This window comes from Trachurus trachurus (genome assembly GCF_905171665.1).
Source record: "Trachurus trachurus genome assembly, chromosome: 3".
Classification (NCBI taxonomy): domain Eukaryota; kingdom Metazoa; phylum Chordata; class Actinopteri; order Carangiformes; family Carangidae; genus Trachurus; species Trachurus trachurus.
This window is the reverse complement of record NC_139893.1, coordinates 3956786-3983948: the sequence shown is the minus strand read 5'-3', so window position 1 is coordinate 3983948 and position 27163 is coordinate 3956786. Positions and strand designations below refer to the sequence as shown.

At 39.1% G+C, this 27163-nt stretch overlaps 1 protein-coding gene across 1 annotated transcript in view; it reads left to right on the top strand.

The window, feature by feature from the left end:
* fn1b (fibronectin 1b) overlaps window positions 1-25528 on the top strand; it is a 48347-nt gene extending 22819 nt beyond the window's left edge. Inside the window, exons 22-45 of the mRNA XM_083996602.1 lie at window positions 843-1011; window positions 2018-2104; window positions 3163-3354; window positions 6792-6983; window positions 7116-7205; window positions 7974-8240; window positions 9001-9117; window positions 9212-9373; window positions 10389-10544; window positions 10983-11099; window positions 12159-12428; window positions 13259-13446; window positions 14343-14430; window positions 14951-15130; window positions 16004-16093; window positions 16214-16402; window positions 17118-17207; window positions 18674-19125; window positions 20180-20318; window positions 21582-21743; window positions 22569-22694; window positions 22802-22908; window positions 23602-23694; window positions 24691-25528. Of these exons, the coding sequence (XP_083852728.1) occupies window positions 843-1011; window positions 2018-2104; window positions 3163-3354; window positions 6792-6983; window positions 7116-7205; window positions 7974-8240; window positions 9001-9117; window positions 9212-9373; window positions 10389-10544; window positions 10983-11099; window positions 12159-12428; window positions 13259-13446; window positions 14343-14430; window positions 14951-15130; window positions 16004-16093; window positions 16214-16402; window positions 17118-17207; window positions 18674-19125; window positions 20180-20318; window positions 21582-21743; window positions 22569-22694; window positions 22802-22908; window positions 23602-23694; window positions 24691-24762 (3795 nt within the window). The 3' untranslated portion in view covers window positions 24763-25528. The remainder of the gene's footprint in view (window positions 1-842; window positions 1012-2017; window positions 2105-3162; window positions 3355-6791; window positions 6984-7115; window positions 7206-7973; window positions 8241-9000; window positions 9118-9211; window positions 9374-10388; window positions 10545-10982; window positions 11100-12158; window positions 12429-13258; window positions 13447-14342; window positions 14431-14950; window positions 15131-16003; window positions 16094-16213; window positions 16403-17117; window positions 17208-18673; window positions 19126-20179; window positions 20319-21581; window positions 21744-22568; window positions 22695-22801; window positions 22909-23601; window positions 23695-24690) is intronic.
* The last annotated feature ends 1635 nt before the right edge of the window (window positions 25529-27163 follow it).

The window sequence follows — 27163 nt, the reverse complement described above, 5'->3', positions numbered from 1 at the left end:
AGTCTTATTTTAAGAGGAAAGAGATTAGTTCTGACCAGAAATGAGACATTTTGACAAGAAATAAGACAAATATTCTTGGAAAGATTTTGAGTTTTTGCAGTGTATTTTTAAAAATCTTTTTATTAAAATACAAACAGAAATACAGGACATTTGAACACAAAAAACATTTTTTTTCTGAGCAAAATGGCTTCGACAGGCTAAAGTCAGTATTTAGTGTGACCTCCTTTGGCACTGAACACATCTGGAACTCTTTTGGGGGGCGACTGTCCTGAAGTTTTCTGGGCAAATATGAATTTAATGGTTTAATTTTACACTTTTAAATGGAATAATGTGATAGAAACATGGTAAAGTTGGTTTTCAATGCAGATTAGCAAAGCTTCTAATGAGTTAAACTCATGCAACATGTGCAGGTAAATGCTCAGGCACATGTTGCACAAACTAATAAATGTGTTTGCAGGTGGGAACAATTACATTCATTAGGTTTAAGAGAGCCATGTTCCTGCTATTGCTCAGGCCACTTTAGCCTGTTTGTTTTTAATACTGCATAATACACATTCCCTGTATGTTCTGGTTGTACTCTAATAAAGACACTGATAAATAATTATATATCGTCATTATAGCTTTGCTAAAACAACAAATCTACTGTAATAGTGGCCTTGTGCACACAGTACTTTACTTTATAAGGAGATCATGTGTCAGTGTCGTGCTTCTGGCTTCGCCCCATTTAGCCAAAAATAAATAAATAAATAAATAAAAAGAAGAGAGAAAGGAAAAGGATCAATGCAGATTTCAGTTTATTTTCTAGGTGTCTGATCTCTGCATGTGTGTCTTGTTCTCCGCAGCTCTCCGTGCTGCCCAGCCAGGAGGGAGAGTCTCCCCGAGAGGAGACGTCCGACTCGGGACGAGTCCAGATCCCAGACCTGATCTCAGGAAACCAGTACACCTACACCGTTCAGCCCATCTTCAACGGACGCAACCGTGGAAACCCCATCACCCGCACCGCCGTCATCTGTACGTAACTACGTCAGTTTAAAGTGATTCGCCAACATTTTTTTTCGTGTCTTGCCTCACTCCCGAGTCCATGACCAGCAGATAGACACCATCCTTTCGACTGTGCGTGCAGTAACAAGGGAGATAGAGCCGTATCGCCCGTAATTAGCTTAGCTCAAACACTGGAAGTGTATGTTAGCCTGCCTCCTACCCAAGCTGAAACCAGCAGCCAGAAGCTGATTTCATTTTAGCTCTAAACTCTGTAAATATTTCACTTTATCAACATTTCAAACATGTTTAGGCGAGAAAGTAGCCGTTTAGATCAGCAGTGTGTCGTTAATTTGTCTAAATACCAGCTGTTTACAATTTTGTTGGGACGAATTCGGCGCTACTCAAGCTAGCCGTTGTGACCAACACTTCCGGTTACTTTCACAAAATAAAACACCCATTGCCCTTTACATACAGAAAACCATGACGATAGAATTTGTGCTTTTACTTTGAAACAGGAAGCTAACCTACCCTCGATGTAGCTAGCTTGAACCAAAATAAACCGTCTTTGCTTGAACCCTCCGTTTTGACCGATCTCGTCCCGTTAGCGGCATTTGACCGCTCAAGATGCCTTACCGGAGAGTTTTGTCAGCTCTGAGACGAAGATCGGCCCGCCGGTTTCCGTTTAGAGTTGCTGAAGAGTTTCTCTGATGACTTTAGGTGGAGGCAGGCTAACACTACCCATACACTTCCAGTGTTTGAGCTAAGCTAATTAGCGACTTTAGGTGGAGGCAGGCTAACACTACCCATACACTTCCAGTGTTTGAGCTAAGCTAATTACGGGCGATACGGCTCTATCTCCCTTGTTACTGCACGCACAGTCGAAAGGATGGTGTCTATCTGCTGGTCATGGACTCGGGAGTGAGGCAAGACACGTAAAAAAAAAAAAAAGTTGGCGTATCCCTTTAACAGAGAGAAACATGGCGGGGCCTGTTGGTGTTGGTCCACTGAGTCATGGTCTGTCTTTCTGTCCCTGCAGCTCTGTCTCCTCCCACTGACCTCAGAGTGGAGTCCAACCCCAACAGAGGAGATCTCACTGTGCACTGGGTTCCCTCCAGAACAGCAGGTAAATATTGACTGTGTATCGACCGTCACTGGATCACGCCGAGTCTAGACCTTGGCCCTCTTCTTTTTTCAGCAGGACAAACGTCTCTTCCCGGTATTTCTTTGTCACTTCTCACAGTGACTCAAAACTAGCAAAAAAGTATAAGTAAATACTTATACAGAATACTCAGAATAGCAGCTCTGAAGCAAATAACAAGAAATTGTCAAAAATCCATCTCACCTTCTTTTGATAATTGGAAATTAACTGTAAATAATATTTTGGAAATGGAAAAAATTACATATAGAATCAGAAATCAAGAACCAGAATGTCTGAAAAGATGGAATAAGTGGATTGATTGATATAAATAGCCTAAATAAAACTGAAGACTCCAGCCCTGAAGAAATGTTTACTACAGTAGATCTCCGAAGAGGAAAGAGTGCTCGCACGTGTATGTGTAAATAAATACATATATTTTTGTTCTATCTTATGCTTTTTTTTTCTTTTTACTGTCTTTGTCACACCTCTTTTTTCCCCTTGTATTGTTATTACTATTCCCTTTTTTTTCTTTCTCTCATTTCTTTTACCATGAACTTTTTGGTAACAATAAGGGTCCCTTAATTAACGTTAGTTAGTACATTATTAAGCATTAATTAACTGTTTACAGATATATTAACAATCATTATTATGTATTACTTAGGATTAGGAAACACATTAATTAATGTAGCCTATTAGTAAGCAGTTAATTAATGTTTATTACTCAAAGTTAATAAATTATTAAGTAATAGTAAGAGTTGAATAATGTAACTAGTTATCATTATGTATGCACTACTCAGCATTAATTAACACATTAGTTTATATATTAATGCTTAATAATGCTTAATTAAGGGACCCTTATTGATGTTTTTCACTACAAATTGCATACATTTTGTAGGAATGCTCCAATGCTCTAAAAAGATGTGTAATGGCACATGAACTAACGACTTGTGCAATCCTGCAATAAAGTATAAAAAGGAAAAACAACCCCAACCTCCTGACATGACGTCCTATCTGCACCATGTTTGTCCTCTCTCCCTCTGCAGGCCTCACCGGCTACAGGGTGACCAGCACGCCGACCAACGGCCAGCGAGGAAACTCTCTGGAGGAGTTTGTCCGACCCGACCAAACCTCCGTCATCCTGGAGAATCTAAATCTGGGCGTCGAGTACAACGTCAGCGTCTTCTCCACAAAGGGACAGTTGGAGAGCGTTCCCGTGTCCACTATTATCACACCAGGTACGAGCCGCCCGGACGGCATTCATTCATTCACACACGTTATTATTAACAGGAAACGAACACACTGAACAACTGCGTCCTCATAAAAAAGAGAGAGAGAGAGAGGAAGATGAAACCTAAACTAGAGCCAAGTATCATTCCTCTTCATGCTGGAAACTCGCGTACAAATATATTCTTAAAGGGATAGTTCAACATTTTGGCAAATTGGCCCATTGCCATAATCCCTATAGTCATAGCAGTAGGTTCGTTACCTTTAATTGTCAGTGCAAGCTATTTTTAGAACAGCAGAGCAGAGCCGTGAGCTGCTCAGAGCTACGCTACGGAGGCTAAAGGAATTTCTTGGTTTCCCTCATAAAAATACAAAAACTCCAAAACTCTTTCGTGGACAAGTTGTGACCTGCACAATCACCACGCTATGAGATAATAACAGAACGTTACCAGACAGAGTTGTTTTAGAGGAAAATGCAGAGACTGTTGATGAAAAACTGTCCCTGAAGGCAACGCGCATCAGCGGTTTTGCATGAATTTCCCTCTAAAACAACTCTGTCTGGTAACGTTGTGTTATTATCTCATAGCGTGGTGAATGTGCAGGTCACAACTTGTCCACCAGAGCGTTGTGGAGTTGTTGGATTGTGTATTTGATGAGTTTGATGAGGGAAACCAAGAAATTCCTTTAGCCTCCATAGTATAGCTCTGAGCAGCCTGCTGCTCTGCTCCGTCGTTCTAAAAATAGCTTGCATTGACAATTAAAGGTAACAAACCTACTGCTATGACTATAGGGATTATGACAATGGGCCAATTTGCCAAAATGTTGAACTATCCCTTTAAAAAAGAAAATTGGCACAGCTTTAAAAAAAAATGAATAAAAAGGTTGGAGTGCCTCCAGAACAACTGTTTCTTAAAGCTGCATTAATGGATCTTTTGGCCACAAACACCACACAGCCCTGATGTTATCACCTTTAGAAAGCCACTGTAGTGAAAAGGTTATCAGAGAGACAGGTGAATGGATGACATCCCGACATTTCAGTCTCATGATAAAAGCGTCTGACGTGAACAAGCGGAGTGAGACGGAGCCGAACGGGAAATAAAAACCAAAACCAAAACAATGAGGCCAAAAAAATCCACTGGGTACACTCACTGTTTAATGCAGCTTTAATCAATCATCATAACCTCCTACTAACTAATATGATCATTGGCTAACCTGCCATGCATGTAGATCATGTTCATTAACTGGGATGGTGATGGTTGTTTTATTTTTTTTTCTTTGCATGCCCTGAACTGTAGAATTAATTTATCACTGCTTTAATTACACGGCAAAAACTCACAGTCTTACCAAGAATATTTGTCTTATTTTCTAGTCAAAATGTCATTTCTAGTCAAAACAAATCTCATTATACTTAAAATAAGACTCATCACATAAAAAAGTAGCTTGTTCTTAGACCCTTTTTTTTTTACTTCTTTCAAGCATATTTTCACTTGAAATAAGTAGAAAAATCTGATAGTGGAGCAACTTTTTCTTCCTTATTACAAGCACAAAAAAACTTGCTTTCACTGGCAGATTTTTCTACTTATTTCAAGTGAAATTTTTTTTTGAAACAAGTGAAATTATCTAAAAACATATACATTTTTAGGTGACGAGTCTTATTTTAAGTGGAAATAGATTAGTTTTGACTAGAAATGAGACATTTTGACAAGAAATAAGACAAATATTCTTGGAAAGATTGTGAGTTTTTGCAGTGTAGAACATAGAATCATAAAGTGAATGAATGTATGAATGTTTATGGACTTGAAGTAATTTGTAAGTTGTAGTTCTCTCCCATCTAGCATGCTGACTGTTAGACTCTGGGTCTCTGACTGCTTTATCATGAATGTAATTGATATAATTAATGTCATAATTTTGGCTTTTGGGTTCTTTTTTTGTGTGTCTCATTTTTTTGTTTTCGCTTGCGCTTTTACACCTGGCCTAACCCTTTCAGACATCCCCACACCGAGTCACATTGACTTTGTGGACATTACTGACACCACCATTGGCCTGCGCTGGATCCCTCTGAACTATGCTACCATTACTGCTTACCGGATAACAGTTGTAACCTCGGGCGAGAGCTTGCCGATTTTTCAAGACACGGTGGACGCGTCTGCTGGTTATTACACGATCCGTGGCTTGGAGCCGGGCGTGGACTATGACATCAGTATCTTCAGTCTTACAGAGGACGGGGAAAGCGAGCCGACCACTTACACAAAGCAAACGCAAGCTGGAGCTGGTGATTTAACTCTTTCAATCAATCCATCAGTTGGGGAGGGGTGGGGTGCATTAACAGCCCATTAGCACCATTTACTAAAGATCTCAGAAATGTCTCACTGCCATTGTGAATTTACTTTTTTTACTTTTATTTATTCCACCTACAGTAGGGATGTCACGATTACTTGTTTTCACAATTAATCGCGGTGTTAAAACGGCACAATTAATTGATCGTAAAGACTCCTAAATACCGTTACTTTCACAAAAAAGACTATGTCAGAACCGTATCGGCAGATGTGCGCCAAAATAAAAGGTAAATGCTCAGATACTGGTCCATTTATCTAACATAACATTGAATTGGTAGGAAAATGTTAGAGTGTCATTTGTATTTAAAGAAAAAACAAAACAAAACAAAAAACGATTAAAATAAACGTAAACATTTGGTATAGATGACAATTTATGACCTGAATATTTCAAACACTTCCCCTGGGGGATTAATAATTGGCCATATATTAATACACTGCAAAAACTCTTACAAATCTTACCAAGAATATTTGTCTTATGTCTAGTCAAAACAAATCTCATTCTACTTAAAATAAGACTCATCACATAAAAAGTAGCTTGTTTTTAGACACTTTTTTACTTCTTTCACGCATATTTTCACTTGAAATAAGTAGAAAAATCTGATAGTGGAGCAAGTTTTCCTTCCTTATTACAAGCACAAAAAATTTGCTTTCACTGGCAGATTTTTCTACTTATTACAAGTGAAAATTATCTCAAAACAAGTTCATTTTTAGGTGATGAGTCTTATTTTTAGTGAAAAGAGTTTAGTTTTAACTAGAAATGAGACATTTTGACAAGAAATAAGACAAATATTCTTGGAAAGATTTTGAGTTTTTGCAGTGTAGATACTTGAAATATTTTGTGTAAACGAGTAATGTAATAATTATATTTTGACTACATTTGATTTTACACATTCATAGTGTTGTGAAATTAATTCATACATAATAATCATAATAATCGTAATACCGTGATTATTTCTCTGACGATAATCGTACCAAGAAAATGTATAATCGTGACATCCCTAATTCCACCTCTTTGTTGAGCTCATATGTGTGTGTGTGTGTGTGTGTGTGTGTGTGTGTGTGTGTTATTTTTTTTTTTGCTTTAACTTTTTAACCCCTTCCTGCTCCTCCAGCCATCCCCGCTCCCACCAACCTCCAGTTTGGAGGCGTGGGGCCCGACCACATCAGAGTGACCTGGACGGTTCCTCACGTCGCCACGCCCAGCGACATCTCACGCTTTGTCATCCGCTACCACCCCGTCGCCACGGACGATGACGTCAAAGAGGTGAACGTGGGCGGAGCCACCAACACCTTCCTGCTGCAGAGTAAGACAACACAACACAACGATCTGACACGGGAGGAGGACGCTGCCTTCAAGGCCTCGATGAGCTGTTGGTTGTTGGTCTTTGTTTTTAAGCTTGAAAATGAATGAATGAATATCTCCTGTTTGCATCCAGACCTGCTGCCCAACACCGAGTACCGCATCAGCGTTGTGTGTGTGTACGGAGAGCGAGAGAGTGAACCAACCTCAGGAACTCAGAGGACGAGTGAGTATGACACTGAAACTTAAGGAGGGATGACGGCTGAATTATACTTTGTTTTAATAAAATCAGACAAAATGTATATTTATATTGTCGTGTACTGAAGATCACCACTTTAAAAACCTTAAAAACCTTGTTAAAGGTATAATAGTATAGGAATCCCCCATCTAGTGGTGTAGTTGCATATCTGAACGTATTCTTGATGTTGCATTCAGGTGAAATGGGGCAGACGTCAGTCAGACAACAGATGCTGCATGTAACAGGATAAACAAGCGTCTATGTAAACAAGTGGTCCTCCAGCACGAGGCAAAACAATACAGGCCTGACAATATGTTGTCATGGTGATGTGGTATTGTTTTACCGTCTTTCTCTGGTGGAGTAAAATGACATCCGGTTGGTTTGCCCACGGCCGTCTGCCTGACTGCACCTGAATGCAACACCAGTGCCTCCGTCCTTCCTCACACTACACAGTGGTGACAGTTTTAACAGGCCGTTTCCGTGGTTACCTACGGTCACGATGCAACATGGCCGCCTCGGTTCGGTGCGTCGCCCACTTATGTATTTGTAACGACTTGTAACAACTCATTCTAAGGAACCAGAAAGCTTTCATTCGTATGTGGGTGTGATTCCACTTCAGTGAAATACGTATTTATGAAAGACAGATTTGATTTTTGATAATAAAAAAGCCAAATAAGTTACATACTGGGGCTTTAAAAACCTTGTTAAACAAACGAAACAGGTTAAAAATGAATCTCCATCTCCTGTCTCCTGCAGCTCTGGACTCCCCCACCGGCTTGGACTTCTCCGACATCCGCACCAACTCCTTCACCGTTCACTGGGTCGCTCCGACGGCCTCCATCAGCGGCTACCGCCTCCGCCACCAGATGACGAGCGGCGGACGCACCAAGGACGAGAGGCTGCCGCCGACCAGGAACCACTTCACTCTGACCGGGCTGACACCCGAGACCGAGTACCTGGTGTCCGTGTACGCCATCAACAACAACCTGGAGAGTCTTCCTCTGAGTGGGACTCAGGCCACCAGTAAGCTCCCAACTGGTTTCTATAGGATCACACTCGCTATACACTGCAAAAACTCTAAATCTTCCCAAGAATATTTGTCTTATTTCTTGTCAAAATGTCTCATTTCTAGTCAAAACTAATCTCTTTCCACTTAAAATAAGACTCATCACCTAAAAATGAATGTGTTTTTAGATCATTTTCACTTGTTTCAAACAAATTTTACTTTGAAATAAGTAGAAAAAGCAAGTTTTTGTGCTTGTAATTCGCTCCACTATCAGATTTTTCTTCTTATTTAAAAAATATGCTTGAAAGAAGTTTAAAAAAAAAGTGTCAAAAAACAAGCTACTTTTAATGTGATGAGTCTTATTTTAAGTATAATGAGATTTGTTTTGACGAGAAATGACATTTTGTCTAAAAATAAGACGAATATTCTTGGTATGACATTTGAGTTTTTGCAGTGAAAGTGCTTAACAAATGTTAAAACAAAAATGTTAACGCGCATTTTTTTTTTACATTTATGTATGTATATAAGCAAATGTTGGGATTTTATTTTGAAAATCTCAGCATCATTTTCTAGGTCATGGAGGATCCTGTTGTGAAAATCAAACATTTGACTTTTGAAGCTACTTTTAATGCGATGAGTCTTATTTTAAGTATAATGAGATTTGTTTTGACTAGAAATAAGACAAATATTCTTGGTAAGATTTTGAATTTTTGCAGTGTATCTGCTCTCCCTTCATGGTAATTAACTTTTTTTCCCGTCTCTTCTAATCCTTCCCAGTCTCTGATGCTCCCACCGATCTGGAGGTAACATCTTCCACTCCCACCAGCATCACCATTCGCTGGGAGGCCCCGTCCGTCACGGTGAAGAACTACAGGATCACCTATGGAGGAACAAGTCTGTCTTTGTCTTTTGTGATTCATATTTTCCTCCGAACCTCGGTCGCTCTCTGACTTTAACACTTTGCTTTTCTTCTTTCTTCTTTCCCCAGGTGGTGAGACTCCTCAGGAGTTCACCATCCCGGGCTCTCAGACCACGGCCACCATCACCGGTCTGAATCCCGGTAGCGACTACACCATCACGGTCTACGCCGTCACCGGACGAGGGGACAGTCCTGCCTCCAACACCCCGGTCTACATCACACACAAGACAGGTGCAGCCATAGATATATATATATATACGTATATATAAGACGACTAGATGACTCACCCGCCGCTGCTGCCCAATCACACGGCGTAGCCACATGGCGGCCATCTTGGGACAGGCCACTCTCTCCCTCAGAGCATTAAGCCTCTGGTGCATCTTCTGCTATAATGACCACAACTCGCTTAGTTTTTGTCCGATTTCCAAACGGTTTGATTTTTTATGAACGTTTATGCAGTTATGATGCAGCATACTTAAAATCACGGATAATTTTAATCATGTACTTTTGTTTATAAAAGTAAAATTATAGTAACATTATGCAAATAGTTAGTACACTGCAAAAACTCAAAATCTTACCAAGAATATTTGTCTTATTTCTAGTCAAAATGTCATTTCTAGTCAAAACAAATCTCATTATACTTAAAATGAGACTTATCACATTAAAAAGTAGCTTGTTTTTAGACACTTTTTACTTTTTTCAAGCATATTTTCACTTGAAATAAGTAGAAAAATTTGACAGTGGAGCAAGTTTTTCTTTCGTATTACAAGCACAAAAAACTTGCTTTCACTGGCAGATTTTTCTACCTATTTCAATTGAAAATTAGTTTGAAACGAGTAAAAAATATCTAAAAACAAGTTAATTTTTAGGTGATGAGTCTTATTTTAAGTGGAAAGAGGTTAGTTTTGACCAAAAATGAGACATTTTGACAAGAAATACGACAAAAATTCTTGGAAAGACTTTGAGTTTTTGCAGTGTAATAGCTACATACTGATTTGTTTTTCACAGAGTTATGTATAGTTTTTTTAGTGCAGAGGACAGGATCACCCACCTGAACTAATGCAAGTGTCTGTGCGAGTTGCCCCTCCCAATATGGCCGACTGTGAGTTACACCTGCACATAGTCCGATCCTCCACCCCTAGCAGCAGCAGTGTGACGGAAGATTTTTTGTTTCTGTAGAGAAGCAAACTGAACTGTGGTGCAGCTCAAACTAAACCTAAAGCTTGTTAATGTCTCTCCTCACTAGATACCGAGTCCCCCACTGACATGAAGGTGACCGATGTGAGCGACAACGCCATCACAGTGCGCTGGTCTCCTGCTCAGGGACCAATCAAAGGCTACAGAGTCACCAGCGTCCCCAAGAACGGCCTGGGACCCTCCTACTCCGAAGTGGTGGCACCAAGTAAGACGACGGTGCCTGCTCTGCTCCGAACCGGACTGTCGCTTTTTTGTGTCGGATAATTTATAGTTTTTCCAGCTCACAGTCATCCATCGTCTTGTCGTCTTGTCCTTCTAGGCTTTTTAACTCACAGTAATCATGTGCATAAGCCATTTTGGCTTCTCTTATCTGTAATATCTGTAATCATGTGACAGTGTCTCTCCCTCCTTTTTAAAATCTTATTTTAGACCTTGCTACTTTTACTTCTTTTTAAATCGCATTTTAGACCTTGCTGCTCTTATTCACTGACACAAGTTTGTAACGGGTTGTGCAATATTGTTGTTATTGTGTATTTTTGTGCATGATGCGTCGTGTTTGTGGTCTTGTGTTGTCTTCTGCTGCTGGTAACATTGTAATTTCCTGCAAAGGATTAATAAAGTATCTTTAACTTTAACTTTACAGATCAGCACGAGATGACCTTCACGGGTCTGATGCCCACTGTCGAGTACGTCGTGAGCGTCTACGCCCTCGGAGACGACGGCCAACCCTCTTCCCCCGCGGTGGAAAACGCCATCACTGGTTAGTTCGAAACCTTCCAAATTTATGGATCAATTACCTATTAATTCAAATGTAGGTGCTTCGGAGGGGACATATTATGGAAATGTCACCTCTTAAAGGCTCTTTTACATGTATTTGGGTGTTTGTCTTGTCTTTCGGCCCCCAAAATGTGAGAATTGACAAAAAATCTGTCTGTAGCTTAACCCTCCTGTTGTCCTCCTGGGTCAAGGAAGGAAGGACGGAGGGAAAGAAGTAAGGAAGGAAGGACAAAGGGAAAGATGGGAGGAAAGAAGGAAGGGAAAAAGAAAGGAAAGCTAGAAAGAGGTTAGGGAACAGATTGGGTCAACTGGGTCAAAAAGGAAGGAAGAAGTAAGGGTGAAGTAAGGGTGAAGGAAGGAAGGAAGGAAGGAAGGAAGGAAGGAAGGAAGGAAGGAAGGAAGGAAGGAAGGAAGGAAGGAAGGACAAAGGGAAAGATGGGAGGAAAGAAGGAAGGGAAAAAGGAAGGGAAGCTAGAAAGAGGGAGGGAACAGATTAGGTCAATTGGGTCAAAAAAGAAGGAAGAAGTAAGGATGAAGGGAAGGAAGGAAGAAAAGAAGGAAGAAAAGGAAAAAGGATTGTTGAAAGAAGGAAGGGAGAAAAGAAGGAAGGAAAGAAAGATGGAGGGAGGGAACAGATTCGTTTAAGGAAGGAAGAAGAAGAAGGGAAAGAAGGAAGGGAAAAGGGAAGGAAAGAAAGATGGAGGGAGGGAAGGAACAGATTCGTTCAAGGAAGGAAGAGGGACGGGAGGGGAAAGGATTGTGGAAAGAAGGAAGGGAAAAAGGAAGGAAAGAAAGATGGGATAGAGGGATAGGGAACAGATCAGGTCAATTGGATCAAAAGAGGAAGGAAGGAAGGAATGGAAAAAGGATTGTTGAAAGAAGGAAGGGAGAAAGGAAGAGAAGAAGGAAGAATGGAGGAAGGAAACAGATTGGGTCAACAGGATGGTTAAGACACCTGGGAACTATTTTACTTTGTGGAAAAGGGGGCAGAATACGTACGTATGTCTCCTTTAAGACTCATCATCGACCTCCTTCCCTGCAGCTATGGATCGTCCCAAGGACCTGACCTTCTCCGACATCGACTCCACCTCCATGCGCATCACGTGGGACAGCCCCGACGGCACCGTGACGTCGTACCGCGTCCTGTACTCCAGCTCCGAGGAGGGCGAGCGGGAATACCGGCCGGCGCCCCGAGGAGACCAGGACACCGTGCTGCTCCGAGGCCTTCGCCCCGGGACAGAGTACACCGTGAAGGTCATCGCCCTGCACGGCCGCACGCCCAGCACGCCCCTAGTGGGAACTCAGGCCACAGGTGGAGAGACGCACTGAAAACATCAACATCAATGCACTGCAAAAACTCAAAATCTTAACCAAGAATATTTGTCTTATTTCTAGTAAAAATGTCATTTCTAGTCAAAACAAATCTAATTATACTTAAAATAAGACTCATCACATCTAAAAAGTAGCTTGTTTTTTTGACACTTTTTACTTCTTTCAAGCAGATTTTCACTTGAAATAAGTAGAAAAATCTGATAGTGGATTAAGTTTTTCTTTCTTATTACAAGCACAAAAAACCTGCTTTCACTGGCAGATTTTTCTACTTATTTCAAGTGAAAATTTGTTTGAAGCAAGTGAAAATTATTTAAAAACGAGTCAATTTTTAGGTGAGGAGTCATATTTTAAGTGGAAAGAGATTAGTTTTTACTAGAAACGAGACATTTTTTACAAGAAATAAGACAAATATTTTTGGAAAGATTTTGCTTTTTTGCAGTGTGTGCAGGTCTTCATTTAAACGTTCCCTTTAAAGGGATAGTATCTTTTTTTTTTAAGTGGGGTTGTATGATCTACAAATAGCCCCTAAGTACTTTAATTGCAGTAGAAGACTTTTTTTTCAGGTAAAACCTCTTTTAGGCCACGAAAATAGGCCGTTTCTTTGGGTCTGTTCACAACACTGTATGTTGTAAATCTCTGGGCAGGGCTATTATGGGCTGGCGTTGCTAACGGGAGGAGTGCAGAGAGTCTTCTACTGCAATTAAAGTACTTAGGGGCTATTTGTAAATCATACAACCCCACTTTAAAAAAAATGCTACTATCCCTTTAACTTAAGTCTAAATGTGTGTTTCTTTTTGTGTTTTGCTTCAGTCATCCCTGCTCCGACCAACCTGGCGGTGTCAGATGTCGGCCCCTCCACCTTCACCGTGTCGTGGCGCGCCCCCACCGCACGCCTGTCCGGCTACCGCGTGGTCATCACCCCCAGGAACGTCAACAGCCCCTCCAAGGAGATGAATGTTGCCCCGGACACCACACGTGTGGTCGTCCCAGGCCTCATGGTAAGCACTGAGCAGAGGTCTTGTTTCACTGTTCACATGGGTTCATACGCTGGGTTTCCATTACAGGTTTTCGCAAAATAAAAGCGAAGAGAAGTACAATTTGCGTTTCCATTGAATGGTGTTTTGCAAATGAGCCGTAAATCTCATAATTATCTTAAATTCTCATCCCGCGACACTTCACTTTGAGGAAGACCGACATAAGCGTCTTGCGTTTCCATGGTGTTGGGACAGCAATCTCAGCTATTATTGTTTTTAACCCTCCTGTCGTCCTTCTGGGTCAAATGGACCCAATCTGTTCACTTCCTCCATCCTTCCTTTCTCCCTTCCTTCTTTCCACAATCCTTTTTGCCTTCCTTCCCTTCATCCTTACAGTACTTCTTCCTTCTTTTTTGACCCAATCTGTTCCCTCCCTCCATCTATCTTTCCTTCCTTTTTCCCTTCCTTCTTTCCTCCCTTCTTTCCCTTCGTCCTTCCTGCCTTCCTTCCTTCCTTCTATCCCATGTTTTGTTGTTTCTGTTTGGGACCTAATCTCTTGTTTTGTCTATTTTATCTTGTTCTTTCTCTTCAGTGTTGTAGTCTATGTGCCTTAGTGTCTCTCTCCCATGTTTTTAGTCCATGTGTTGTGTGTTTGTCTTCCTTGTTTTAAATCCATGTGTACCGTCTACCATCAAATAGGACCACAATGGAAATAAGCCTTTGGGCTTTATTGTGTTTTTAATCCTTTTGAACACTTGTCTAATGTTGTTCAATAAAGTTTTTAATCAATCAATCCCTTTATCCTTCCTTCTTTCCCTTTGTCCTTCCTTCCTTCCTTGACCCATGAGGACAGAAGACGAAGGCAGCACCTATAGTCAGGACAGTGAATAACTACACACTGTCTTGTCTGCACATTACAGGTGGCAACCAGATACGGGATCCAAGTCTACGCTCTGAAGAACTCCGTCACCAGCAGACCTCTGGAGGGAGACGCCACCACACTGGAAGGTATCGAACCTGCACTGCACTGCAAAAACTCAAAATCTTACCAAGAATATTTGTCTTATTTCAAGTCAAAACAAATCCCATTCTACTTAAAATAAGACTCATCACATTAAAAGCAGCTTGTTTTTAGACACTTTTTACTTCTTTCAAGCAGATTTTCACTTGAAATCATCTGATAGTGGAGCAAGTTTTCCCTTTCCTATTACAAGCACAAAACACCTGCTTTCACTGGCAGATTTTTCTACTTATTTCAAGTGAAAATTAGTTTGAAACAAGTGAAAATGATCTAAAAACAAGTTCATTTTTAGGTGGTGAATCTTATTTTAAGTGGAAAGAGATTAGTTTTGACTAGAAATGAGACATTTTGACAAGAAATAAGACAAATATTCTTGGAAAGATTATGTGTTTTTGCAGTGTGCACACAGGATCATCATCATCCATTCATCATCCATTCATCATCCACTGCTGTGTGTGTTTTAACTCTGTAGTTCTGTCTCCTCCTCCTCCTCCTCCTTCGCTGCAGATGTGAGTCCTCCTCGCCGCGTGCGCATCACCGACGTGACCGATGCTTCTGTGGTGCTGAACTGGAGAACCAAGGTGGAGACCATCACCGGTTTCCTCATCGACGCCTCGCCCGTCGACGGATCCCACCCCGCCATCTCCAAGACCATACCCGGAGAAACACGCACCTACACTCTCTCAGGTAAGACACCACACTGCAAAAACTCAAATATCTTACCAAGAATATTTGTCTTATTTCTAGTTAAAATGTCATTTCTAGTCAAAACAAATCTCATTATACTTAAACTAAGACTCATCACATAAAAAGTAGCTTGTTTTTAGACACTTTTTACTTCTTTCAAGCATATTTTCACTTGAAATAAGTAGAAAAATCTGATAGTGAAGCAAGTTTTTCTTCCTTATTTGATTTATTTGTTTGCACAGTTAAAAATTACACAAGTAAAAGTAACAATTATGACAATTTAAAGTGCGGGAAGAGGCGAAAACTCAAGGAGCTTATCAGGTGCCTCCACCTAACAATAAAATATTATATCATACTTAAAAGAAAGCAAGATATACAAATGTGCAATCAAAAAGAAATATTTAGATGGTAGAAATAAAAGAAAATATTACACGAAAAGAATAATAATCGAAATATATATATAAGAATAAGGAATAACAATTAAGAAACCAACAAACAAACGAAAAACAACTAAAGAGACTAAAGAACAATACAAATAAAACAAACAAGAAATAATTCAAGCAACAAATATTACAAGCACAAAAAACGTGCTTTCACTGGCAGATTATTTAAAGTGAATATTTGTTTGAAACAAGTGAAAATTATCTAAAAACAAGTTAATTATTAGGTGACGAGTCTTATTTTAAGTGGGAAGAGATTAGTTTTGACTAGAAATGAGACATTTTAACAAGAAAAAGGACAAATATTCTTGGAAAGATGTGGGGTTTTTGCAGTGCACTCTCACCTGTTGCACATCCCAAGCAACAGAAACAGGATATAGTTTAAGATTATTGTAAGTAACACTGTTTTTTTGTTTGTTTTTTTTGCTCTCAGGGCTGCAGCCGTTCACCAGGTACTCTATCAACATGTACACTCTGAATGGAAACACAAGAAGCGCTCCGTTCAACGTCATCGTTCAGACAGGTACAACTCAACTCTGAGTGTCATTGTGAAAACACTAGATGGATAAATAAATTCACCGTGACATGATTTTCACGTGTCTAACATGATCTAATCTGGTATTTATTTCTCTCTGTACTGTAGCTTCACCAGTGGTCCAGAGTCCCACCAACTTTCAGTTCACGTCTTTGACCCCCACCTCCATCTCCTTCACGTGGCAGCCCCCTCCCACCCAGATCACAGGATACTACGTCACCTACGAGGAGATGGGACGAGCCCCACGGGAGCTGAGCCCACAGCCCCACGCCGGCCAGAACTACGCCACCATTCCTGGTACCAACTTCCACACTGACTGCTTTTTGCTTTTAGCTGCTGATAGATAGATAGATAGATAGATAGATAGATAGATAGATAGATAGATAGATAGATAGATAGATAGATAGATAGATAGATAGATAGATAGATAGATAGATAGATAGATAGATAGATAGATAGATAGATAGATAGATACACTGCAAAAACTCAAAATCTTACCAAGAATATTTGTTTCATTTCTAGTCAAAACAAATCTCATTATACCTAAAATAAGACTAATTGCATTAAAAAGTAGCTTGTTTTTAGACACTTTTTACTTCTTTCAAGCATATTTTCACTTGAAATAATCTGATAGTGAGCAAGTTTTTCTTTCTTATTACAAGCACAAAAAACTTCCTTTCACTGGCAGATTTGAAAATTTGTTTGAAACAAGTGAAAATTATCTAAAAACAAGTTGATTTTTAGGTGATGAGTCTTATTTAAAGTGGAAAGAGATGAGTTTTGACCAGAAATGAGACATTCTGACAAGAAATAAGACAAATATTCTTGGGAAGATTTTGAGTTTTTGCAGTATAGATAGATAGATAGATAGATAGATAGATAGATAGATAGATAGATAGATAGATAGATAGATAGATAGATAGATAGATAGATAGATAGATAGATAGATAGATAGATAGATAGATAGATAGATAGATTCATACAGTCTTATAGTAATTGTTCGTCCCCACAGGTCTGAGACCGTCCACTGAGTACATCATCAAGATCATCGCCCTGCAGAACACCCGGAGGAGCACTCCTCTTACCGGCCGCATCCGGACTCGTGAGTATAACGACACTTCTGCTCTGAACTGTGACACATGTCAAAGTGATGCATTCGAAGGATGTGATAGAGAAGACGACGAGTCAAATTAGTTCAGTCAGTGCACATCCTATAAAAGCAGAGTGTTTGAATGGCAACTTTAATCTGCTAAACTGAACCAGCTGTTTGGCTGCAACAGCTCGGAGGCCTCAAGGTAAAACTGAAGCAGCTGATTGGCGTTGCACTGTAAAAACTCAAAATCTTTCCAAGAATATTTGTCTTATTTCTTGTCAAAATGTCTCATATCTAGTCAAAACTAATCTCTTTCCACTTAAAATGAACTTGTTTTTAGATAATTTCACTTGTTTCAAACTAATTTTCAATTGAAATAAGTAGAAAAATCTGCCAGTGAAAGCAAGTTTTTTGTGTTTGTAACGAAAAACTTGCTCCACTATCAGATTTTTCTATTTAAGTGAAAATATGCTTGAAAAAAATAAAAAGTGTCTAAAAACAAGCTACTTTTTATGTGATTTTACATATAATGAGATTAAGTTTTGACTAGAAATGAGACATTTTGACTAGAAATAAGACGAATATTCTTGGAAAGATTTTGAGTTTTTTCAGTGTTGGACTCTTAAAACAATAATACCCATTTTTATTTTGAATGCCTCCAGAAATGACATTCAAAATACATTGTGTGTGTTTTGTAATATTGGGGTTTGACTTAAACTTTGCCACAAAGTGGAACCCACCCAGTGATGTTGCATATCTGTCGCCAGCTACTGGATGAGATATGTCACTGCAGCTCTGCCTCACCTCCCCCTGGTAGTCCAGTCATTTTATGAAAAAAGGTTGAACAAATTGCAACAGAAGCAAACTCAACTGATTTTGTATCCTCAACATGTCCTGACCCAAATATATCCCATTTATACGCCTATTAATTATTTTTCTCATGTGAATTGGGTAAAATTTTTAACCTTTAGATATCTCCATGACAATTACTGAGTTGATTACTTACATTAAGACAAACAAAAAATGTATTACAAGTTTTTTGAAATTCTTTGTCAACATGAGCAAATTTGCATACATTTGCATAAATTCCACCGTTTCCCACTGAATTGATGCAAATCTATGCAAATTTGCTCATGTTAACAAAGAATTTCAAAAAACTTGTAATACATTTTTTGTATGTCTTAATGTAAGTAATCAACTCAGTAATTTTCATGGAGATATCTAAAGGTTAAAAATTTTACCCTATTCACATGAGAAAAATAATTAATAGGCGTATAAATGGGATATATTTGGGTCTTTTTCGAAACTTTCCCCTAGTGGGATTCTTCTGGGCTTTTTTTCCCTCACTCAGGACATGTTGAGGATACAAAATCAGTTGTGTTTTCTTCTGTTGCAATTTGTTCAACCTTTTTTCATAAAATTACTGGACTATGGTCTAACCTGCTCGCTTCCCTAACCCCGTCTCTCCCGCCCAGAACCAGACTCCCTGCTTCCCCTGCCGTCGCCACACCGCCCGGGACTTATTGATGACAGGTTGGATGTGCCAGAAACTGATTTTGACAACACGGTAGTAGTGGCCAGTGGGCAGGACGGGGTCGGTGGTCAGAACCAGCGCGTGGAGTACACAGAGTACAACAACAACAATGGAGGAGGCACCAACAGATACGATGGGAACAGCGGTAACCCGCAGTATCCCTACGGGCAAGTGCGCGAGCCTCTGGTCTTTGTGCCGGTGCCCGACGCAGAGGGCCGCCGCTTGCCCATTTTGAAGTTAAACGTGCCCGTTGGTGCTTCGTTTGGTAACGACACAGGGGTGCCACAAGAGGCCCAGACCCAGACCACCATCTCCTGGAAGCCGTACAAGCAGAGCAACGCCTACCTGGTGTCCTGCCACCCGCTCACACACGTCAACGAGAAGATGTTCCAGGTAAGAGACGACGCAGTTCAAAAACGATATTTACCTATTTTGGTAACACTTTACTTGAATAGGTATTCATAAGTTGACATAACAGCTGTCATATACATCAATGAATACTTATGACAGCTGTTGTTAAGTGTCATTCGGTAAGTTATGTCACTTTTAATGCAAAGTTGACATTGTCTGAGATGTTTTTGTTCTGACAACTTGACATGATAGATAGATAGATAGATAGATAGATAGATAGATAGATAGATAGATAGATAGATAGATGAATACTTATGACAGCTGTCGTTAAGTTGACATTGTTTGAGATGTTTTTGTTCTGACAACTTGACATAAAGACAATTTAAACTGTCGTAGCAGACCTAATTGCCAAACTTTAAAAATGATGTCAAGTTCTCATAACAAGGACATCTCAAACAATGTCAACTTTGCATCAAAAGTGACATAACTTATCGAATGACACTTACACTGCAAAAACTCAAAATCTTACCAAGAATATTTGTCTTATTTCTAGTCAAAACCAATCTCTTTCTACTTAAAATAAGACTCATCACATACAAAGTAGCTTGTTTTTAGACACTTTTTACTCCTTTCAAGCTGATTTTCACTTGGAATAAGTAGAAAAATCTGACAGTGGAGCAAGTTTTTCTTTCTTATTACAAGCACAAAAAACTTGCTTTCACTGGCAGATTTTTCTACTTATTTCAAGTGAAAATCTGTTTGATACAAGTGAAAATGATCTAAAAACAAGTTCATTTTTAGGTGATGAGTCTCATTTTAAGTGGAAAGAGATTAGTTTTGACTAGAAATGAGACATTTTGACAAGAAATAAGACAAATATTCTTGGAAAGATTTTGAGTTTTTGCAGTGTAACGACAGCTGTATTCATTGATGTTTATGACAGCTGTTATGTCATGGTTATGACAGTTTTATGTCAATCTTATGAATACCTATTCAAGTAAAATGTTACCATTTAGGTATATCATTTATTTATCAGTCAAATGAAAACCTCTGATTCCATGTGGATGAAGCTCGTCTCTCTGTTTTCCCGGTCCAGATCCGCCTGCCCGACTCGGCCACCACCGCCACGCTGATCGGACTCACACCTGGAGCCAACTACAACGTGATGGTGGAGGCTCTGCTGGGGGCCCTCAAACACAAGATCATGGAGCAGGTCGTCACCGCTGGAAACACAAGTGAGTCTGAACTAAACTACTAAACTAGGGATGTTCACAATTAATCGCAGTATAAAATGCCACAATTAAAGCAGAAGTAAGTGATATATTTGTGTTAATATAAGTCTTAAATAGTTATATCTTCCGACAGCAATCACTTACATAGAGTGTTTGGTCTGAAACACGGGTCTGTCAGTCCCTCTGCTCTGCTCTGAGTCGAGGAGAAAACATTTATCGTATCCTACAGTTTTTATCCAATGAGGAGAGAGAACGGCATGCAGGGCTGTGTGTGCAGCCAAGGAACGCCGTGAATGTGGTGACGTAGCGACGAGGACTGTTATGGTGCGTTCAAGGAAACTCGTATTTTTCCGACCGTGAAGTGGTACCAGTTCGATCTGGTACGAGTTCACCGGTCGGAAGTTACGAGTGGCCGTTATAGTGACTTTCACCGGTAAAACAGGTCGGAAAAACACGAGTGGGTTGCCTGGAACGCTACAAAGTCGTAAGTTGTGACTTGAAGCTGTAATTTACGATTTCAAAAACCTGCCTGGAACGCAGCATTAGCGAAAACGACCGGACCACTTACTTCTGCTTTAATTCATTGTAAAGATTTCTAAATACCGTCACTGTAGAAGCTAAAATATATTTTTGCCTGCCATTTTGCTTTAGGTTTGACGTCATTGCGTTGATGATGTCATTTGCGTTCACACATTGAGGGGGTGTGGTTATTTTCTTTACTTAGTGTGTGTGTGTGTGTGTGTGTGTGTGGTGGCGGGAGTTTCGAACACAAAGAGAGAGAGAGAACTAAGTTTATATAGTTTTTGTTGACCGTCAATTCACCATCACTTTCACTTTATCATCTCACCAGTATCATTATTATTATTTATTGAAAGGGCACGTATTAATTTCCCTTTTGATATAACTGCTTGTTGGCTCTTTTTGTTTTTTGTCACAATAAACACTTTAAACTATGTGCACCAAATGTGCACCAAAGTAAATGTAAATGTAAGAAATACTGGTCCAACACTTCCCCTGGAGGAGTAATAATTGGTTATATATTAACAGTAGCTACTTAAAATATTTAGTGTAAATAATTATTAATGTAATTATATTTTGGCTGTATTTGATTTTACACTTTCATATGTTGTGAAATTAATTAATGTATAATAATCGTGATAATCGTAATACCTTGATTATTTCTCTGACAATAATCGTGGGTGCTTATTGGCCGAACTCCCTTCTGGAAGGTGGAAATAAACTTTTCATCCTCCTTTTTTATTTCAGTCACAGAGGGAGGCTCCTCCGCTGACGACTCATGTTACGATGCCTTCACCGCCACCCACCACGACGTTGGTGCTGAGTGGGAGCGGATGTCCGAGACCGGCTTCAAGCTGTGGTGCAGGTGTCTCGGCCTCGGCAGCGGACACTTCAGATGTGACTCTTCCAGTAAGTTTTTGGGGACGTTTTTCCTTCCTGTTGTTCACACTAATCTCTTTCCACTTAAAATAAGACTCATCACCTAAAAATTAACTTGTTTTTAGATAATTTTCACTTGTTTCAAACTAATTTTCACTTAAAAAAAGTAGAAAAATCTGCCAGTGAAAGAAAGTTTTTTGTGTTTGTAAAAAGAAAGAAAAACTTGCTCCACTTTCAGATTCTTCTACTTATTTCAAGTGAAAATCTGCTTGAAAGAAGTAAAAAAGTGTCTAAAAACAAGCTACTTTTTATGTGTCAAGTATAATGAGATTGTTTCGACTAGAAATAAGACAAATATACTTGGTAAGAGATTTGAGTTTTTGCAGTGATGCACTGCAAAAATTCAAAATCTTACCAAGAATATTTGTCTTATTTCTAGTCAAAATGTCATTTCTAGTCAAAATAAATCTAATTATACTTAAAGTAAGACTCATCACATTAAAAAGTAGCTTGTTTTTAGACACTTTTTACTTTTTTCAAGCAAATTTTCCACTTAAAATAAGTAGAAAAATCTGACAGTGGATCAAGTTTTCCTTTCTTATTACAAGCACAAAAAACTTGCTTTGACTGGCAGATTTTTCTACTTATTTCAATTGAAAATTAGTTTGAAACAAGTGAAAATTATCTAAAAACAAGTACATTTTTAGGTGATGAGTCTTATTTTAAGTGGAAAGAGGTTAGTTTTGACTAGAAATTAGACATTTTGACAAGAAATAAGACAAATATTCTTGGAAAGATTTTGAGTTTTTGCATTGTGTAAGTATAACCGACTGCTTTTATTCTGTCCATCATCAGAGTGGTGCCATGACAACGGCAACAACTACCGCATCGGAGAGAAGTGGGACCGCCGAGCAGAGAACGGCCACTTGATGAGCTGCACCTGCCTGGGAAACGGCAAAGGAGAGTTCAAGTGTGAACCACGTAAGGCCTCCGAAGACTTCCCAAAGACACGATCTCTCTAGACCAGGGGAAGGAGACGCGTGTTTATTTTTAACATGAATGTGTATATGTACATCATCCACATCCAGATGAGTCGGTGTGCTACGACGAGGGAAAAACCTACCAGGTGGGCAACCAGTGGCAGAAGGAGTACCTGGGCGCCATCTGCACCTGCACATGCTTCGGAGGACAACAGGTACGGCTCATTGGTTCACTGTAATGTCTTCACTGACTTGTGTTTATTCTGAAAACATGATTAAATATAAAATCAATCAATCAATCAATCAAGCAATCAGGCTTTACTTGTATAGCACTTTTCATGCCCACGGCAGCTCAAAGTTCTTCACATGATAAAAACAAGGAAGATAGGGGACACATATTGGGAGACACATGTACATTCACATACACATTCACACAATAATTTCAGAACATTTGATTTTAGAGACATCGAGGAAACACTATCTTACACTCAATCATTTGCAATGGGGAAAACACTAGATAAAATCAAATAAAATAGATAAAATGAGAAGAAGAAAGAGACATTAGATAAAATCAAGTAAAAACGACAGGTGTAGTAGGATAAAATAGAATAAAAATGATAATAATATTAAATTAAAAATAATAATAATAATAAATTAAATTGAATGTTTTATAATGATACAAATGATAAGAATCAGTTAAAAGCCAGGCTAAAAAGGTAGGTCTTCAATTTGCTTTTAAAAATGTCCAGATTCTCTGCTCTCCTCAAGTCTTCAGGCGGTCTGCTCCATAGGCGTGGGCCGTAATGATGAAATGAGGCCTCACCATATGTTTTGTTAGCATCTTTTGGAATAATTAAAAGGCCGCTGCGCTGCCTGAATACGTTTGATCACCTTTTGTGTCTCTTCAGGGCTGGAGGTGCGAGAACTGCCGCAGACCAGGTTCAGATGTGGATGCCAGTCTGCTGCAGCCTGTAAGATATGGAGACAACACCCTACGCAAAGTGAGTAATGGAGTTGTTATATTTCACTAGGGGTGTGCCAAAAAAATCGATTCACATAAGAATCGCAATTCTCATTTAATACGATTCAGAATCGATATAAAATGTCCCAAAATCGATAAAAAAAAAAAAAAATTAAACAAATCTGCTGGCTGTCTGCCTCCATTTCCTTAGAATTTAAAAGGCAGCATGTTTAACTGCACTGTTTTTTTTAATAAAGAGGCACTTTTAATTTTGTTGCTTAAGCAATATGTGATATTGCTTTAATGCAACAGTTTCAACAATTCCATCTAAGCATGGATAAATGTTTAAAACTCAATACACTGCAAAAAGAATATTTGTCTTATTTCTTGTCAAAATGTCTAATTTCTGGTCAAAACTCATCTCTTTCCACTTAAAATAAGACTCATCACCTAAAAATGTACTTGTTTTTAGATCATTTTCACTTGTTTCAAACACATTTTCACTTGAAATAAGTAGAAAAAAATGCCAGTGAAAGCAAGTTCAAGTACTTGAAAGAAGTAAAAATTGTCTAAAAACAAGCTGCTTTTTAGTGTGATGAGTCTTATTTTAGGTATAATGAGATTTGTTTGGACTAGAAATTAGACAAATATTCTTGGTAAGATTTTGAGTTTTTGCAGTGTAAATGTAAGACACTTTAGACATTCTGTAAAGCAGACTGGAGTAGATGATGAGGATCCTTTGCACACCGATAGACTGAAGCAGAAATCATTAGGAATCGAATCGTTTTGAATTGAAAATCGATTTTGAATCGAATCGTAGCCCCAAAAATCTGAATCGAATCTAATCGTGAGATAGTAAAGGATTCCCACCCCTATATTTTGAGATGTATTGCAGTTTCTTAGCAATTTCTGGTCCTTTGCAAACCCCAAAGACATTTTTGGTAAATTTCATATTACTGTTAAAACCAATCAGGCACAGGGTTGTTTGTATTGAGGCTTGTGATTTTCATCTTACCTTTGTTCAATCTTCCCACAGAACATTCACTGCCCCATCGAGTGCCTCCGACCCGACCTGCTGGCAGACGCAATTGCAAATCCTCGGGAATAAAAAAAAAAAAGGAATCGGTCGTCTTGACATCTGCTTCGCTCCCTCACCGTCCAATCGCTGCACTGTTTCACCCTGTAGATGCCACGCTGTCTGTGACCGAACCGAACCAAAACCGAACCAACCGCCTGATCACTTTCTGACACGTTCAGCTTCAGACGTTACACTGCCTCGCTGCTTGATCAGTCCCGATCCTTCTCTAAAGTCTTTTCACTGTCGACTGATGAAGTCTCTAAATTCATGCTCTATTGGAAAATGAAGACTCTTGACAATACAATTACCTTTTGTGTACCATTTCCTTCCTTCCACATGTGAGCCTTAATGGAAATTGATTAATTTTTTTTCCTTAGGGTTCGTCACCATTCAGATTTATATATTTGTCAAACTGGCATTTATTTGTTTTCCATTAAAAAAAATAATAATTCAGAAACGTTTCCTAACTAAAAGAGCAGAAACTGTCAGAAAGTAAGCACTGTGTTAAAGAATGTCAATGTCGTTATTAACAATGTTTAAATTGTCCATGAAAATGTGCTTCTCTTTTCTGTAGCCCTTCTGTTCCTGAGGGGTCGCACTGTGTGTGATTGACAATCTGAATTCTAATGTCTTTATACTAATTTATCCCTTTAATCTCAACGTGTGAATGTGTGAACTGGGATGTGAGAATTTGAACCGTTCTATTTTTGTACTTTGTTGTCGGTGCCAAAGTTGTTTCTACCTTTGACAAGGAGTCCCTTATTTTAATAAAGCTGGAGAAATCCTGAAACCTAAACACGATGTTACGGGTGGTTTTTTGGTTTATGGATGAAGTGGGTTTGGCATTAGGTGTAAAAAAAAGGACTCTATAAGAGAAACTATAACAGAAGACTTAAAAAAAACAATTATTACAACAAATCTGATTGCTCATTCATAAAATGTTTAGTATGTTGGTATAAAGTAAGGGTAAAAACTTACAGACTGTATAAAAAAATTCAACGCACACTTAAAAAATGACAGCAATGCAGGAGTGCTTTAAACCTCATTTAAAAAGAAGTCCGTATGGCAGTCAATCAATGCTCCTACTTCTCACTTGCTTTGTTAGCTCGTTAAATGTTTTCTAATGAGTTAATGGTCTTAATCGCTCGTTTGAAGTCTTTGTCAACACAACATGATGTTCATTGTTCAAATTAAGCTCCCATTTTAAAAAATAGGCAATAACTCACTCTAGAGATTAGACAGAGCTGGCCCAAGGCATAAGCGAACTAAGCACCTGCTTGGGCCCCGTGACTATTGGGGGGCCCCCAAAAGGCAAGTAACTTTTTAAAATTGCAGTGCCTAACTTTTATCGATCCTTAGAGAAACACTGCATAATTACAAAAAACTTTGATTATTGTTGCAGTTCAAATTGTTGTTGCACTTCTCTGTTGCTTGCAGTATATTTAAAACCAAAAATTTTAAAAGCAGATGATGTGTTTACAGTAAATGCAAATGTCTGTTGGTTTATTTTGTTACTTTTAGTCGACCTAGCTGACATTCAGTATCCCAGTATTATATCAATTTGAAGATTAAATGTAAATCAACCACAGGCTGCACTTTTAGCTGAATTTGGTGCCATTTCAGAATAAAAACCTTAGATGGGTAAAAACCTGCCAGGATATGATGATTCGTAATGACAGAGTAAAAAATGAAATGGTATTATTGGCAGTAATAGAGGGCACCAAAATAAAGATTTTGCTTAGGGCCCCATGGAGGCTTGGAGATTAGATTATGTATGTCGGCCTTGATGTAAAGATGCACAAGTTATAAACATGACAACGCTATTACCTATGTGTGTATCTGTGGCATCTGATGCAGCGAACTGCGTTAACATATCGCGCTCTGACGGCGCTTTTATGTTTGTTGGGAAAAGTTTGAGTCAAAGGGATATTCCAGCGTAAATGTAACCCCTGCTCTATCTAACGCACCGTGAGACCGAGTAGAAGCCAGATAGCAAAACACTGCTGTCTTTGTAGCCAAGAGCCAACCGCCATCAAAAAAAATCTGTTCGTAGCCACAAATAATGTTCAGACCAGAACCAAACTTAGTCAACAGTACAAATAGGGTCCAAGCACATAATACGCGTGTGTTAACTCCAAATTTTGTCTGCATTCTGGTTCCGGTCTTCTAGCGGATCCGGAAATCACCAAATTCACCAAAGTAAAAGTGTTCACCAACATAAAACATAAAATAGACATTAACTTGTACTACAATAAAAGCAAAAGGTTCACTTAATGGCATTGGCTCCGGGACTTTCTTGTAAAATTATATTCCTTAAATTAAAATGTTTCACCGCATTTAATTCGCTTGGTGCTTTTATTTTGGAGGAAAGGCCTGTCTCTCTCTCGCCTCAGATCTGGTTGCTTACGACCAAAACAGCGAGTAAACAGCC